Source organism: Dermacentor silvarum, chromosome 10, assembly GCF_013339745.2.
Source record: "Dermacentor silvarum isolate Dsil-2018 chromosome 10, BIME_Dsil_1.4, whole genome shotgun sequence".
NCBI lineage: Eukaryota > Metazoa > Arthropoda > Arachnida > Ixodida > Ixodidae > Dermacentor > Dermacentor silvarum.
This window is the reverse complement of record NC_051163.1, coordinates 23462598-23478504: the sequence shown is the minus strand read 5'-3', so window position 1 is coordinate 23478504 and position 15907 is coordinate 23462598. Positions and strand designations below refer to the sequence as shown.

General features: G+C 43.2%; 1 protein-coding gene across 4 annotated transcripts in view; it reads left to right on the top strand.

The window, feature by feature from the left end:
* The window catches only part of LOC119466444 (monoglyceride lipase-like), a 69219-nt gene extending 59966 nt beyond the window's left edge, over nt 1–9253 (top strand). For all 4 annotated transcript variants that reach the window (XM_049656813.1, XM_049656812.1, XM_037726956.2 and 1 more), the window contains 3 exons: nt 2280–2453; nt 7150–7281; nt 8309–9253. In XM_049656813.1, coding sequence (XP_049512770.1) covers nt 2280–2453; nt 7150–7281; nt 8309–8413 — 411 coding nt within the window. In that variant the 3' untranslated portion in view covers nt 8414–9253. The remainder of the gene's footprint in view (nt 1–2279; nt 2454–7149; nt 7282–8308) is intronic.
* Nucleotides 9254–15907: the final 6654 nt, after the last annotated feature.

Here is a 15907-nt window from a genome sequence, read left to right as displayed (position 1 = left end):
GTTGCTGTACATGGCTGTGGATTGAACCAGCTTAAGACGAGTATGGTAGACGCGAAGATGAAGATTCAAGAAGTCTGTACTGAAAACTAAAGTTCGTGCGAGCAAGCAACAATAGAATGAGTAGTTGAATTTGAGTTTATCATTCCTACGACGCGGTTCAAGTGTGAATTTTGTCGATTAATCCAGCGCTGTGTGTCGTGCTCCTTGTGTTGCGTCTGGCTGGTTTGTTGTGTCAGGCGTTTCAATATGCCAACCAAGCGACTAGGCAACCCTTGTGATACAAGTGAGGCTTGTGGATGCACGGCACCAGGACAGTAAAGCTTTTTGCGGTCGTGTGCTTCGCTGGCAACCTCAGAATTGGTTACAAGCACTGTCCACGAATCAGCACCCCGCATGCCTCTGAGATCCGAAAGACTTCAGTGAAAGAGACCGATATTAAAGTGACAATAAATATGCAATGAAGATAACCTATATCGGTAAATTAAGGTTCTACAATACCAAAAAATGACACTTCTATTTTTAGAGGAAGCTTGGTGTGCAAAGATTGGCACAAAAACGAGGCAGGTGACTCCACCTTGAAGTTCCCGCAACATCTCGCCGTGACGTCATCAGCTTGCCGGACGGTGACGCCACCGGCTCGGGCATATAGTTGCTTGCTTATCGGTAAATATGGACTCTTACAACATTCCAAAGGAGCCATAGACAGAACTTCGAAAGTTTTGTTACCGACTGTACGTCCTTGGTCGCTTAAGAACGCAACGTGGATTTCGTAAGTGCCCACTCACTCAAGGTTGTGTCAGAAATGCATTCGACACAAAATGAAACGGTCACCAGATAGAGATTACGAAGGCATTCGCAGAGCATCTTACGCCAGCACAGCTATCAACTTCGAGCACTCTTCCTTCCTATCTCTCTCATCTTTTCGTTCCTTATCCTCCTCTCCTACTCTGCTGACCAACGTTCAGGTGTCCGCCGCGAGCTGGACAGTTACGGCGCGGTCAGCAGGCTTTCCTCTTCCCTGTCAACCAATCTCTCTCTGTCTGTGTATAGATCGAAAGGTGAAATATAGGCTATCTATATCTTCCTTGACCGACTGCAGCCTGTCTCAGTGCTAGCTGCCAATTAACATGAGTGTTTAACATATTGGTCACGCGGATGCGGCGTCGGCTAAACCGTATATCGGTCGCTTCTGCATGCCAAATGAAGCCGTGAAAGGCATATATAAGTGGTGCTCGATGAATGCTGGTGATAAGAGACGAGTTCGTTGGCAAGGAAGGCGACGTTAGCGCGTAACGCTGACTGCTCTGAACCATTAATAAAGCTGAGTGATCGTTTTCCTCAATTGTTCAGTGGAAGACGATATTTAAGTATGCGGATGGCGCAACCTTTGCTTAAGCTGTGCTCTCGCAGAGAAGTGTCACTCCTTTATCGGCCGGGCGTGCGTAATTTATCCGTATTTGACACCCAAGAATCGAACGACCGAAAGTAGTACTTGATTGTATGGTCTGTCTGTTCTTGGAATTACTATGCCTGCCAAGCCTCGCTTTCACTAAGTCGGCAGGGCACCCTCGTTAGCGTAACCGTTGCTTTGGATATGAGACAGCACAGTTGCTAGTCATTAACATAAGCGTAAGACGTACTATCAGCCCGTGTACTGAAATTTAGGTGCAGGTTAAAGAACCCCAGGTGGTCCAAATGTTCCGGAGTCGCCCACTACGGCGTGCCTCATAATCAAATCGTGGTTTTGGCACGCAAAACCCCATAATTTCATTGACTTTTTTTAACGTACTATCATGTCTGCACTTACTCCATTTACTGCAACAGCATACACTTAGTGCGGGAGCGTAGGGCCAATATGACAATCCAGTTTTCTTGGTTGTAAAATTGGGGACAAACCAATCGCGAAGAGTAAAATGTAAAGCACACAGCAGCTCTTACGACTAATAAGACAAGACATCGATTTCGTACCCCTACTATCTCGTCGTCAGTAATGTTGAAAGTATCAAACTATGGGTACAAGTCGAAACAATGCCGACGAAACGTGAAGTCAACAAATTGGAAAAGAAATAAAGCGTTCTGGTTAAACGCTGATTGGTTCGCGTTCCATTCGTCCACGATTGTACACGTGTTCTGAGAGCGCATGTTGGTGAGTCAGTACAGCCTGTAGCGGGGCATGCAATTGACAAGGCAACGATTAGCTGCCGCGAAGAACGGATAAGTATGCCACGCTTCTGACTCTTGCTAACGTGCGTCTCCCGCCTCACTACACCAAAAACCAGATGACCCTGGCTCGCATCCTTGGTCGAGTGGTGCCCACCCTGCCCATCGGCAACCTGGATCTGTCCCTGGTGTCCAAGGACCCCGAAACCGTGGACTGGATGACCAAGGACCCGCTGCGGTACCACGGCAGCGTACGTGTCGGTTGGGCCGCGGCCATGCTGGCTGCTCTCCAGGTGTGTCTGAGTTCACTCTGCTCCCGTACACCATGTATACCACGTTAGTAGTATCGAAATAGATATTGTTTTAAGCGAAAATTTAGAGTGCAACTAGAAGCGCTCGAAAGCCTTACAGCATACGCACGTTTTACAGGTGTCCTGGAAGAACTACATGCTGCGCCGAGTTTAAACTTGCAGTGAATCGAGAGTACGTTAGGGATGACGCGTGATAAAAGGTTAACGTTTGGGGTGGGTTTATTATAGGGTATTAGGAGAATGTTACTAAGTACTATTTTTTTCTGAATTTGAGAGTTTTAACGTAAGGCATATTGTAGAGGAGACGCAGGAAGGACATCGCCCACAGCACTGCACCGTGCAGAGATTGCGCCCCAGTCCGATAAACTTAAGGTGCCTTGCCCTAACAATTACCCCGAGTTGCATCACCGAATTATTGCTTCGTAACCTGGTAGCTTTTACTAACCGCATTTCATCCTACGTTCCTGTAGGATGAAAAAAAAAAAGAAACAGCATTGCTTATGTTGCTCTGTACTCGGTCCTACCTGGATGAGCCTGGTCAAAATATGGTGGAACCTGAAAGTCGTTGTTGCAGCCAGTGCTCTCGCCATAAGTGTACTCTCGTGACAATGCCCACCATGGTCCACATGGTCAAATACTAAAGCTTGGCAGGTATAGACGCATTTTCCTTCGCTTCAAAGGTGGCTTAAGACGTCTTAATCTTGCCTAATTCGCTATAACGCACCGGTGGATTCTTATCGCTTATCAGAAGGCAAACATCTGCTGCTGCCAGGGTAGCCATAACTTAGAAGGAACTTCGTGAACCCCGGTGTTCGTTGGCTGGCTGATACCGCGCAAAGCGTTAGGATCGCCCACTCGGAAGTCTCCACCGACTTGCTGCATCTCTCCCGTAAAAGTGGCTTTAACTATGCTAGAAGATGCAGGACGCAGTCGTTTCGTGCAACAGTTAAAAGTTTCCAACCTGATTTGATGTTTGCTTTATAGAAGTCTCGTGCAACGACATTGATTGTAGCGACAGTTCTGCCGAGGTTTGTTTTAGGAGTGAGTTTCAAGTGCGGTGTCCATCTTCTTACATTCCTTTTTCTAGGTTTTGGTCAATTATGTATGTAAAGAAACACACAGCGCTGCGTATGCCTCTTTAGGTTTGTCCCTTGTTTTTTAGGCGCTGGTATTTGACGATCATGAATAACCAAACTATAGCCCAAATTTCAGCTCTAGTGATGTAGATGAAACTACGGACGCTATGAGGGATCTTAGTATTCTTTTTATTAATTTTTTGTGACTGCTTTTTCTCTCCCCTATTCTTTCCGTCTTTCATTTCCCCTTATAGCCTTCCCCCAGTGCAGGGTAGCAAACCAGAATCTTTTCGGGTTAACCTCCCTGCATTTCACAACCCCTTTCTCTCTCGCTCTCTGCGTTAGCTCAGGCAAACTCCAAGACTTTTTCTATTGAAATAAATCTTAAACGCAGAAAAGATTTTACTAAACAACCACTCTACAGATTTGAATGAAATTTTCTGCTCTCAAAGGAGAAGCCTAATCCCTAGAGTTATTGTTTATGACTTCAAAGTTTTTGCAAAGATTGTCGCAATTGGTAAATTAGAAAGAAATTGAAGCAAAAAAGTTAACAAATGCTTCGCTCTGCGCCCTGAATTGATATCGCCGTGCATGCTGCAAACTAAATGTTAAAGCAATTGGAGTGAGCAAATTTGATACATAGATTTACAGCTTAGATGAAGCTGTCACAACGCTTAGGAGTTCTTTGCAAAATTTCTACTCGCAAATCAGTGGTATTTTGCAGAGAAGTGCATAATACATCAAGTTTGTCTGCTTTAGATATCTGAAGAGGTGAAGTTAACAGAATGGTGATATTTTTTATTGCTGAGTTAGTTGTAAACTCTAACTCAGCGATATACTTGATATTGTTATTTTTCTTACATTTTGCGATTTTCACGTGTTTTACAAAAAAAGTGATAATCTAATTAAGAGATCTACCTCCTAGACTTGGTGGGTTTATCGTTTTCTTTTCAATGCAACAAACTACATTTACGCATTTAATCAGCCCTTACAGAATGTAAAATTTATTTCCAAAAGTGAATTTCGTTCTAATCGCATCCGTTAGTCGGTTGCGCAAATTCAGAATAGTAAGGGTGGGTTTGTGTAGGTGCCATGACGTGATTTTACCGTCTCAAAGGGGCTTACGCTTAAGGCAGATGACTAGCCTACACGACACAGTTGCCTACTAGGCCTACACGACACCGAGTTCGGTCTGCCGACTGTTGGCGACAGCATTTTCCTTCCTTTCAACCGTTGGCCACAGCGTTTTCCGTCCTGTAAACTGCTTGTCGCCAACCGTCGGCCGCAGACCAAAATTGAAGTCCTGCCGGCCTACATATAGTGTGAATCAGCCGTTAGTGGCCTGAAGCAAGAAAACACAATTGCACGTACAGTTGGGAGGAGGCCGGGCGCGCATCTCGTTGGCACATATTCTGTCTTGTTGGGCAACCTAGCATCTGACGAAAGATGCGCTGCTCAGCGAGAGCCCAGAAAAGCGTGCGGCTCAGCCGGCTGCATGGCTTGGGTTTCAGCTGCGCTCAAGGCCATAGAGGTTCAAGCAAGTGCAGTCGTACTCAAGAATTTAGCGTTGCAGCGCGCGCGCGATAACTGCAGTGAGACCGCGGCCCCAAGGAACTTCCGGTCAGGTGCTTTATCAGCCTACTACACCAAAACAAAAAGCGTGTTTGTTTTTTGTTTTGTTTCGACGTACAGAAAGTGTCCTCTTACGCTTACGTTCTTAGGGGGCCTAGTGCCTCAAGATTAATACTTGTCAATGTTTGTACGACTTACGGCAAACAGGACTTGTAAAATTTTCACTGGAAAAGCATAAAATCCTGTGGACTTCTTTTCTAAGGTACTCCTGCTGCTCGCCCTTGCCTGTTTTTTTTTTTTTCCTGATAAATTTAGCGGGCTATGTAAACACTATGTAAACACCAAAAGGTATATCAGCTTGAATCCAAACGCGGACAATTGCGAAACTACACCAATCGTTGTTCCATTCCCAGGTTCGCCTGTATTTGTATAACAGTAGCGTAATTCAGACTCCAAAACGTACACTTGCTTAGAAGCCGGTTGCAGAGTGATCACACGTCACGGTTACATGTAATTATGCGTGATGGGCCTTCTGGTCAGTTACTTCCTGTTTGCATTTAAGTATATGCTGTCTGTACGTGCTTTCATTGCAGCACACACTGTGATATAATTTACACCTTTAAAAGTGAATGAGGGTGTTAATGTATCTAACTTACACCGTCACAGCCAAAAAGGGTGTAAGGGTGTGAGTTTTCACCGTTATTTATCTTTAAGGTTGCAAATTATTTTACAGTTCATGAAGGATTGCAGGCGCAAGTTGGAATCAGCTAGCGCAAGGCAGGGGTAATTGGAGATCACAGGGAGAGGCCTTCGTCCTGCAGTGGGCATAAATATAGGCTGCTGCTGCTGCTGCTGCTGATGGTGGTGATGATGATGATGATGATGATGATGATGATGATGATGATGATGATGAAGGATTGACATATTAGCTTCATATGGAATCTCAAGTGTTTCTTTTTTCTATACTTAGGTTCTACGCCCAAACAATTAGGCTGCTCTACCACATTTTCTAGTAACATGCCGATGTACCGAGTTGTATGTTCGGACGTGTCGATGATCTAATCCAGGCTTTTCGATTAACGGAGACGCTATCGCTTTGTCATGCTCGGGTGTCATGTGTTCGTGAACAGTGTTAGCGGGGTACCCGTCAAAAGCTGTTAAAAATGAGTCGCGAGTCCCACTTGGGCGTGTATTTTCTTTTTGTTACGACTGTTAGCGCATATCAAGATTTGACGACTAAAGTATCGTGTTCTTTTGATCCACCGTACTCGAGATAAGGCTTGGGTCTGCGGCATTAATATGAGCGCAGCGTGGCATACTTGGACACTGTCTTCTACGAAAAATCAATCTATAAATCATTATTCATCAGTCACTATCAGGCCATTTACCCGCCGCGATAGCTCAGTGGCTACAACGTCGTGCTGCTAAGCTCGAGGTAGCGGGTTCGACTCCCACCACGGCTGCTGCATTTCAATGGAGGCGAAATGCAAAAACGGCGTCTAAATAGATTAGGTGCAAGCTAAAGAACCACAGGTTGGTAAAGATATTCCGGAATGCCACACTACGGCGTGTCTTATAATCAGCTCGTGGTTTTGGCACGTAAAACGCCAGAACTTAATTTAATCAGGTCATTTGTATACTGATTTTTCTAAGCATTACTAATGTTCCCAGCTATATTGGTGGGTGAAGGGAAATTTCATCACCCGCCACAGTGAGCAGCAGGGGCGGTTTTCTTGCTGAGCTAAAGTTCGTGGGTTCGAATACCTTTCGTGGCGTCCACACAGCGGTGCGGGCGGAATGCAAGAACACTCGTGTTACCGTGCTTTGGGTACGCGTCAATGTGCCCCAGGTGGTCGGAAATGATCCGTTCTCTGTTGTCTTAGCGAAGGTGTAGCCAACAGGCGCCTTTTTTGGTCAATATTCTATGCCTTCTCTCCGTCTTTTCTTCTCCTCCTTCATATGGACTGTCTTGCCTTGGATCGGTGAAACCCCCTGAATGATACAATGAACAATTTTTTTTTCTTTCGCAGGACCTCCAGGCTAAAATCGACTCGGTCGAGACGCCTTTCCTCATTCAGCACGGCTCTGCTGACAAACTCTGTGAACTCGCCGGCTCCGAAGATTTCTTCAAGAAGGCACCCAGTAAGGACAAGAGCTTCAAGGTACGATGACTACGCTATTTACGCAGAAATACTGCTAGAAAGCACTCTAGAATATATTAAAAAAAACGTCATTTACAAACGCATGTCTGAAAATGGCCGTTCGAAGGTGTAAGGGCATCACTGTTCCGGTTTTAGCGCATTCGATGCGTGGTAAAGAATAAATTTGCACATTTCGATTAATCTCGCAGTGACCGGCTGTACCAATCGCATCCCGAAGCGGGGGAACCTCCCCATTTCGATAGCTCTACATCTCTTGCTTTCTCATCTTTTCTGCCCTTACTCCATCGGCCTGTGCAGAGTAGCCAATCGGACATTTAATCTGGTTAACCTCTATGCCTTTCACTTATTGTCTTCCCCATCTCTCTCTATCCTAAGGAATGCGCAAGTTCGAAATCTATCAACCTATACCCGATACATGCATCGCAACTGGGTAGGTCAAAATTAGCACTGGCAGAAATCTGTTCGTGTGAAAGGCGCTTTAATAAGGTAAAGAAAGATTATTTCTCCGGTTATGCCTTCGTAAGGATTCACTGCGATATTTTGCCGAAGAACATAGTACCGTGGCTTAGCGTTACAAAATCGGCTTGGGGTCCTTTCTTTTAAATTCTAATTCTATAACACCCTCGTTCAAGACAGTAAGATTACGTATCCAATACCTCGTCTCCAGTACAGTGTGATCCCCATATACGATGGCTGCGTTTTCATTTCTGTTCCGTTCAGTGATAAATCCACTTTTGTGGAGATTGAACTCAAATTTACCCCCGGTACTTCGTTTCTGTACTAGAACAAAAACCAATTAAAGGTGATAATAAAGAGAAACAAAAATAAAGCTACCATACGGGAGTTCAATCGAAATTCAATTAGTGTCCACGTTGTTGAACTAAAGTTGGCTGGACTCTAATCTTTTCTTCCGTGTTCTGACATAAATGGAAAATCCAAAAACCTGAGTTTTGTCATTTCTATACTTTGCTAGGGAATAAAGCTTTTTAAGTGCTTCTATCATAGCCAACACACTCTTCCTTTACAGGTCTACAAGGAATGCTACCACAGTCTGCTCACTGAACCTGGTGAAATAGGCCAACAGATTTTTCAGGATATCGCCGACTGGTACACGTCCCGGTTACCATCGTGAATCGAAGATCAGTGAAGTTTGATAACTACGGCTGATAAAAAAAAAGCGAGGCGTGCACTCAGATAAGGCTGCGATGTATAGATAACAATTTAAATAGGGGGTCACTTTTTGAGGTGTTAGTTTTTTTTTTTTTTTTTGAACCCGAGTGAGAATTCTTGATGTGAACGCTATGAACACGTCCACTGTAGACACAAGCTCAGCGATTCTGATGAAACCTAGCGAATAGGTTTCGGAGATATTTGCGGCAGCTAGAAGGTGTGGCTGTAGATACTTAACGTATTATGCAAGAACCGTCCCTATAATGAGAGCAATACACTATTTTGATGCCTTGTACACTCCAGACTTAGCGCCGGTAAAATACCAGCTAGTGAAAGTCGGGGTTTCAAGCAAACAGCTTTGCCTTCGCAGTTGCCCCACCAACGATGTCTAAAGTTATTCAAGCACAACGAAATAGAACTGCACAACTCGACCCATGTCGGATTTTATTGGTAGTTGTAGCAAGAACCTTTTGAGGTATAAAATTTTCTTAGTTGGCGATAAATTGGAGCGCGAATAAGACAAAAAATGAGTGGGTTCATTGCTGTGCTATAACTGCCAACAAATGCGATGTCTGTAGCAGTAGCGAAGTCAGAAGGCGCAGGAACTGATACGACACTCTCATTCTGTTTTTTCTGCGCCCAACGCCATCTTTAAATTTTGAATTTTAGGGTGCTACCGCACGTTATCAAACTCTGCTTGTTTTGATTCAGCCTGTGTCCACATTAAAAAATGTACAAAGAAATACCACGCATGTTAATTGTACAGAAACGGATGCAAATAAACTGTATATAATTCCTGCAATGATATTCAATTTCTTGTTCATTTATCTCTGATTTATTAACGTGACGAGCTCTGATAAAAACCAAAGTAGATGGTGTCTGTTAGCATAGTTTTTTAGCATGGCATAGTTCTTGACAAACACACACACACATAAAGAAAGCGGTAGATCCAACGCACTTGTAGGAATCTTTAAAAAAAGCGAATCTTTCTTGAAACAGTTTAGATAAGTGCCTTGAAAAAAGGCATGATGCCTGCAATTTTATGGTATTTCAAACTGCTCGCGAGGAACCGTGCGCGTTCTTCTTCCATCAGTTAATTAGGTTTCGCTGTAACTCATGCGTAAACTACACGTGTTCTACACCACGTTTTGCAGCATCAGTCCTTCAAGACACTTCTTGGCTTTCAGAATGTGCCTCCGTTCCATGATGCAGGTGCAAATACCACACTTTCATATTTGTATTTTTGTTATATGCCCAGCATTACCCAGCTCTCGAACGCACGCTGCCTCATAGGCCGCTACAATGCGACCACGGACTGCACCATTTCCGGCATCAGCCAAGTTTTCATCACATCACCGGGATCGCTTCACACACATACACACACACACACAAAAGAAGAAATATTCAGCAAAATTATACAAACTCTTCGTAGGAATACATCAAATGCAGCAAGAGCTGAAAGCGAATACTTAGACCAAGAATAATTACCATGTGCCATCGAAAGATGATGTAGATGTTTCAAGGCGGATGACTCGTCTCTGCTGTTTACGCGAATATCGTTAAACATTACGAAGTGCACTTTCCGCTGGCTGGTGCGGCGTCCAGCTACTATAGCAAGGAAGATGAAACTTATTCTGCGAAGTTTCACCTCGATGAATTTACCCACAATGAGGATACTTGGAGCGTTTACGGGCATATATCCTTGGGTAGCGTCCCACTCGGACTCCACTGGAGGTTATGTTCGCCTGGCACATACGGACTACTAAAACTGTGCAATTTACTATTACATAGGCTTTACAAGTTACTAGACTGCAGTTAAAGAAGGGACTCGCCAGTGTCTATGGATGCTCTGGCCGCTATATGCAATGTTTAAGCTCAATGCCTGTTTGCTTGCCTGTGCGGATTCATTCACACCTGCACAATTTCAACCCCGGATGACGCAGGATAGACGGCGGAAGCACCCAAACATGGCACCAGTTGACGCTGTAGTATTCTGGTATCTAACACGCAAAACTACTACTGCGAAGCAAAGGATTTCTTTTAGCTAGATCACAATATAGGCCGGCGCTGCAGCTTTTCAATGCTTAGGACTTCAGAAGAAACTGTCTATGCTATTAACGTTATTTTTGCTTTTGAGTGCATAGAAGGATAGAGTGAAACCGCTGTCGTCAGTATCTACTAAAAAGAATGCTCGTTGAATTTGTTAGGCCTTTTTATTGTACTATACATGAAGCCTAGTGCAACTGTAGTTTTCATCAAGATACCCGTTTGTCATTCGTACTGCTCTAAGGACCCTTCGTCGCGTGGTGGTGTCTTGCAGCACTTAGCCAGTTGATATTTGTGGAACCTTTCACGAAAACTTAATTGAAGCTATTTGGTTTTCAGAATAGTGCGACCTTCAAAAAAAAAAAAAAACAAAAAAAAAAAGCGGCCGGTAAAGTGCGCTGGAAAATATGCTAGTCGACCGTCAAGCGCTTTCCCGTTGCTCAACTTGGTACGCCAATGTCTCTCGCGGCATGGCTTAGTGACGCTTATCTCGAAGCCTACCGCTGGTATCCCGGAGAGTATGCGTAAGGTCACCTGTCCTGAACACCTGTTTTCTATCCTGAATTTAAACCACATGCTATATTGCTGAGCGCAAGAAAATTACCGAGCGAGCTTGACCTAAAAAGTTTGCTAATGGCAAGTATCCCCTGGCCCCTATATATGCATCGTTTCCAACAGTGTGCTAACGATAATATTAACTTAATACCCGGACACATTGTCTTTAGTGTGTTCAACACTGTATAGTACCAAGCGAGATATTGAAGTATTGCTCAAAAACTACGGCAGAACCCATTTCATGGGGACTGTTGACGGTAATGCGATTAGCATTCAAGCAATGCAGTGACACAGCGTATGCTGAAGCCACGTTTATTTAAAATCTGTAGTATAACCATCCCGAGACTTCCGTTGTTTCGGCAATATGCTCGCCTGCGTTGGCCTACTCTGGTATGGCACTTGCTTGCCAATGTCGCGCATGGGCGCAACGGCGTGAAGACGACTGTATGACGATGACGCAACAAGTGACGTTGGGATGATGAAGAAAGAATGACGTCGATAAAACAGCAAAAGCGGTATGATGACGTCGGCAGGACGACGACGATAATAGGATGAGGCAATAGCGACTACTGCGTGACAACAGTATGCTTATACGCTACTTTCCTTATGCGAGAGAAAAAGTGATGACCGCTTCCTAGTGCTGTTCCCGTGCCCGCGGATGCTGTGTGAGACTATTTGTGAATGCTTGACTTCGTCGTTTGCCCTATTGTTGATCTGTTCAGGGGATGTTGAGAGAAACCCCGGGCCTAATACCAGGGCATATTCACTTTTTTGATATTGAAACACTGCCTGAGGACCTTGCAGGACAAATGAAGATAATGTTTCGCTTTATTAAAGATACACACCCCCGCTAACTCCAGTCCCCGAAAGCTTTTGGCGAACAAGCCGCCAATATTAAAGCTATCAACAATGGCCCCCAGGAACTATGGGAGCGAAATTCACAGTATTTAGTAAGCGGATGGACAGTATGGAAGAAAAATGTAATAATGTTGAGGCACAGGGCGTAGTACTGTCTACTATGAAGAGCACTGTCGGGGCCCTAAAAGAAGAAAACACAATTCTGCGGGCTCGCGCCAATGAGCTTGAAGACAGATCTCGGCGCAACAACCTAATCATTCGCGCCATTCCAAGTGCTAAAGAAACAAGGGAACAAACTCAGAACAAGGCTATATCCGCCTTCCATCTTTTTCATCTGACTCAATTGAACGTGCACATCCCATATAGGTGTTTTTTCCCTGGGAAAATTCCGGCCCGTAATTGTAAATTTCTCAAGTTTTAAAGTAAACAGAAAATGTTCGTTCACAACGTAATCATCTCAAATAAGCAGTATCGCTCTTAGCGAACATTACTCACCCGCAACCCGTGTCTCTCGGAGAAATCTTATCGAGTTTGGAAAAAGTCAGCCCGGTGCACCTGCGTTTAAACTAAGATACGACAAAACTGGCTTATGAACAACAGGTGCTATGCTACGTTCTTGATGCCGAAATGAAATGCGTGACAGAAAGACAGCTGCAGGACCAACGCGCAAGAAACACAGTTCCTGCAGGTAATTTTACTTAGTGGAGTGAGATCGGAAGTGGACAGTCACAACATCACGTGTTCATCTTTTTTTACTAACATTACAAGTGTGCTGAACAAATCTTTTTGGTTGTCCTCGGCGATTGACACTTCCACTCCACACATTATCGCCTTAACGGAAACATGGCTTTGGAATAATAGGTAATGATTCTGAAATATTATAGGATGCCTATCGCCTCGAAATTTATGGGGAAGATCGTGCTGTGCGTCGTGGAGGCGGCGTTCTACTCGCCATTTCTAACGACATTTCTTCTACGCGCATTCCTGTTACTACTGACCTCGAAATCGTCCGAGCTTCATTTAACATTCATCACCAGAAGTCAGTTATAGGCGTACGCTACCGATTTCCTTCATCATCATCCACATTCGTTAACGAATTGCATGGTGCGATTAATAACGTATTATCACGCTTTCCATAGTGACCTATTTTATTAGGTGATTTTAATCTTCCTAACATTAAATGGAACACTCAACCTCCTTCATTACTGCCTTTTTCGTCTCAGGCCAAAGAATTTTTAGATTTATGTTCCACTTTTTCCTTTTCGCAAGTGGTCACTCAACCTACTCGGAATACTGCTAGTATCTCAAACACTCTCGACCTAGTACTTACTACTCAACCCAAGCTAACTTCCAACATTACTTTCCTTCCACCTCCAAGTGACCATTCTGCTATGCATTTTACCATTAGTGCGAACCATCCTAAGAATATCAGGAAAAAGAAAACTATACTCGACTATAGGAGAGCAAACTTCGAGGCCATCAATAGCGAGTTATGTACGTTTCTTGACACATTCTTGACTAACTTTGATGACCGTTCTCTTCAAACTAATTGGGACATGTTTGCTCATAAAGTAAATGAGCTATTTAACAAATATGTTCCCAGTCGTACCTTAACTTCTAACCCACAAGCCCCCTTGGTATAACACTAAACTTTAACGACTTTCTAACCGTAAGAAGCGTATCTACCACTCGGCTAAGTTGTCTTCGAGTGCTTCTCGTTGGACGGCATACAAGGCGGCTTCTAACGAATATATTCAAGCGGTAAAATTTGCAAAGCGTACTTCCCTTACTGCTATGCTACTCTTCCATCCATTCTTAAAACTCGCATTAAAAATTTGGGGAAATAATTACACCTGTTTCTGATAACTTAACCTTATTAGACAATTCTACTGGGCAGCCCGTTTCTAAAAATGGTGCTGCAACTCTACTTAACGTTGCCTTTGTCAAAAATTTTTCGGGAGTTCTTAATAAACAACTTCCCGAGTTAAGTAGCTATGATTATCCAGTTATGTTCCCAGTGATAGTTGACACATCTGGTGTTGCTAAACTTATTGACAAACTCGACTACAATTCTTCACCTGGCTTCGACTCCATTAACGCTAAGTTCTTAAAAACACTTCCGCGGACAGTTCTATTATACTAACCAAAAATTTTCAACAGTCACTTAGCACAGGCACTTTACCTCATCAATGGAAGGTTGGGAAGGTGGTTCCGCTCCAGAAATCTGCTAAGAAAAATATATTAACGAACTATCGCCCCTTCTCACTTACCAGCATGTGCTGCAAACTGCTAGAACACAGTGTATTCAAAAGCATCGTCGACTTTCTTGAAGATAACGAATTTTTTTCACCTGCACAACATGTCTTCAGAAAATCATACTCATGCGAGACTGAACTCGTATCTTTCACTAATTCAATTGCATCGAATTCTTGATCGTTCATCGTGCGCTCATTGCATTTTTTAGATTTCATAAAAGCATTCGATAAACTCTGTCATGAACTTCTTATCCACAAATTAACCCATTTCAATATTGATGCTAATCTTTTAAAATGGATCACATGTTTTCTTGTTATTAATCGCTCACAATATGTTACTGCTAATGGCTACAATTCACCGATGTGCTCTGTTGCATCCGGAGTTCCCCGAACATCCGTTCTCGGTTCTGTGTTGTTCTTTATATATAGTATCGACGTTCCTTCGCAAGTAACTTCTAAAATTCATCTCTTCACTGATGATTGTGTTATCTTCAGAGAAATAACTACAAATTTCCATACTGTCTTTAATCCGACCTCGATATATTATCACTGGTGAAGTATATGGCTAATGAATTTAAATGTTAACAAGTGTAAAGCTATGCATGTATCTAGGACACCTAACTTCTCTCAAGTATACTATTTAAATAACCTTCCTTTAGAGACGGTAAGCTCGTACAGGTACTTAGGAATTCATATCACATTCAACTTTACCAGGGCAACCCACATTAATAATATAGTCGACAATGCTAACCGCGCTCTTGGTTATTTAAGACGAAACCTTGTTAAGGCTGCAGGCTCTTTGATATTGTTGCTTTATAAAACATTATAACGCCCGAAATTAGAATACGCTACATCAGTCTTGGACCCTAATAATCTAAAGTTAATTAACACATTAGAGTTAGTTAAGAATAAAGTTGCTCGTTTTATTTTTTCGAATTATAACAGAATTGCCAGCGTAACAGCCATGAAAACTAGCCTTTCTCTTCCATCTCTTGCAGCTCGACGTAAAGTTTCTCGTTTATCATTAGTTCACAAAGTTTTTCACCGTGCAACACTGCACGATGTATTGATTCATACTCCACACTACGTATTACGTCGCATCGATCATTCTTACGAGGTTCACGTCCCTTCTTACAGCACAAACACATTTTCTCAGTCATTCGTACCTCGGACGTCACTAGAGTGGAACCACCTTCCCATTAACATTGAATCCATCAGCCATAATTCCTTGTATCACGATGCCTTAGACAATATTACTTACTAGAATGCGGTTTCATGTACTTGTGTATCTTGTATTTTTTGTGTAATAGCTTCTTTTTTTATTTTTTCTCTCTACTCATTGCATTCCTACCTAATTATTTGTCAAAGTGTATTTTTTATGTTGTAATTTTTTTCTCGTGTAATACTGTTGAAATTACCCTCTGTGAAGCCTTAACAGGCCTTGAGGGTATAATAAATGAAAAAAAAAAAGAATAAATGAAGCAATATGAGGAGAATGGGATAACGAGTGTATGACGTCGTCACAGTCGTCACAGATTTGAATCGTGACACAGATTTGAATCTGTGTCACGAAAGCTGTATGATGGCATGGCGATGACGTCATAGCGAGAGTCGGATGACGAAGCTGATGAAGCTGACCAAGGCGATGGAACGACCACGAAGGAATCACGATGATGGTATGATAATTAATATCTGACGACTCTATGCATTGTCTCCCAGATAGCACATGGCCGGTGCACTTC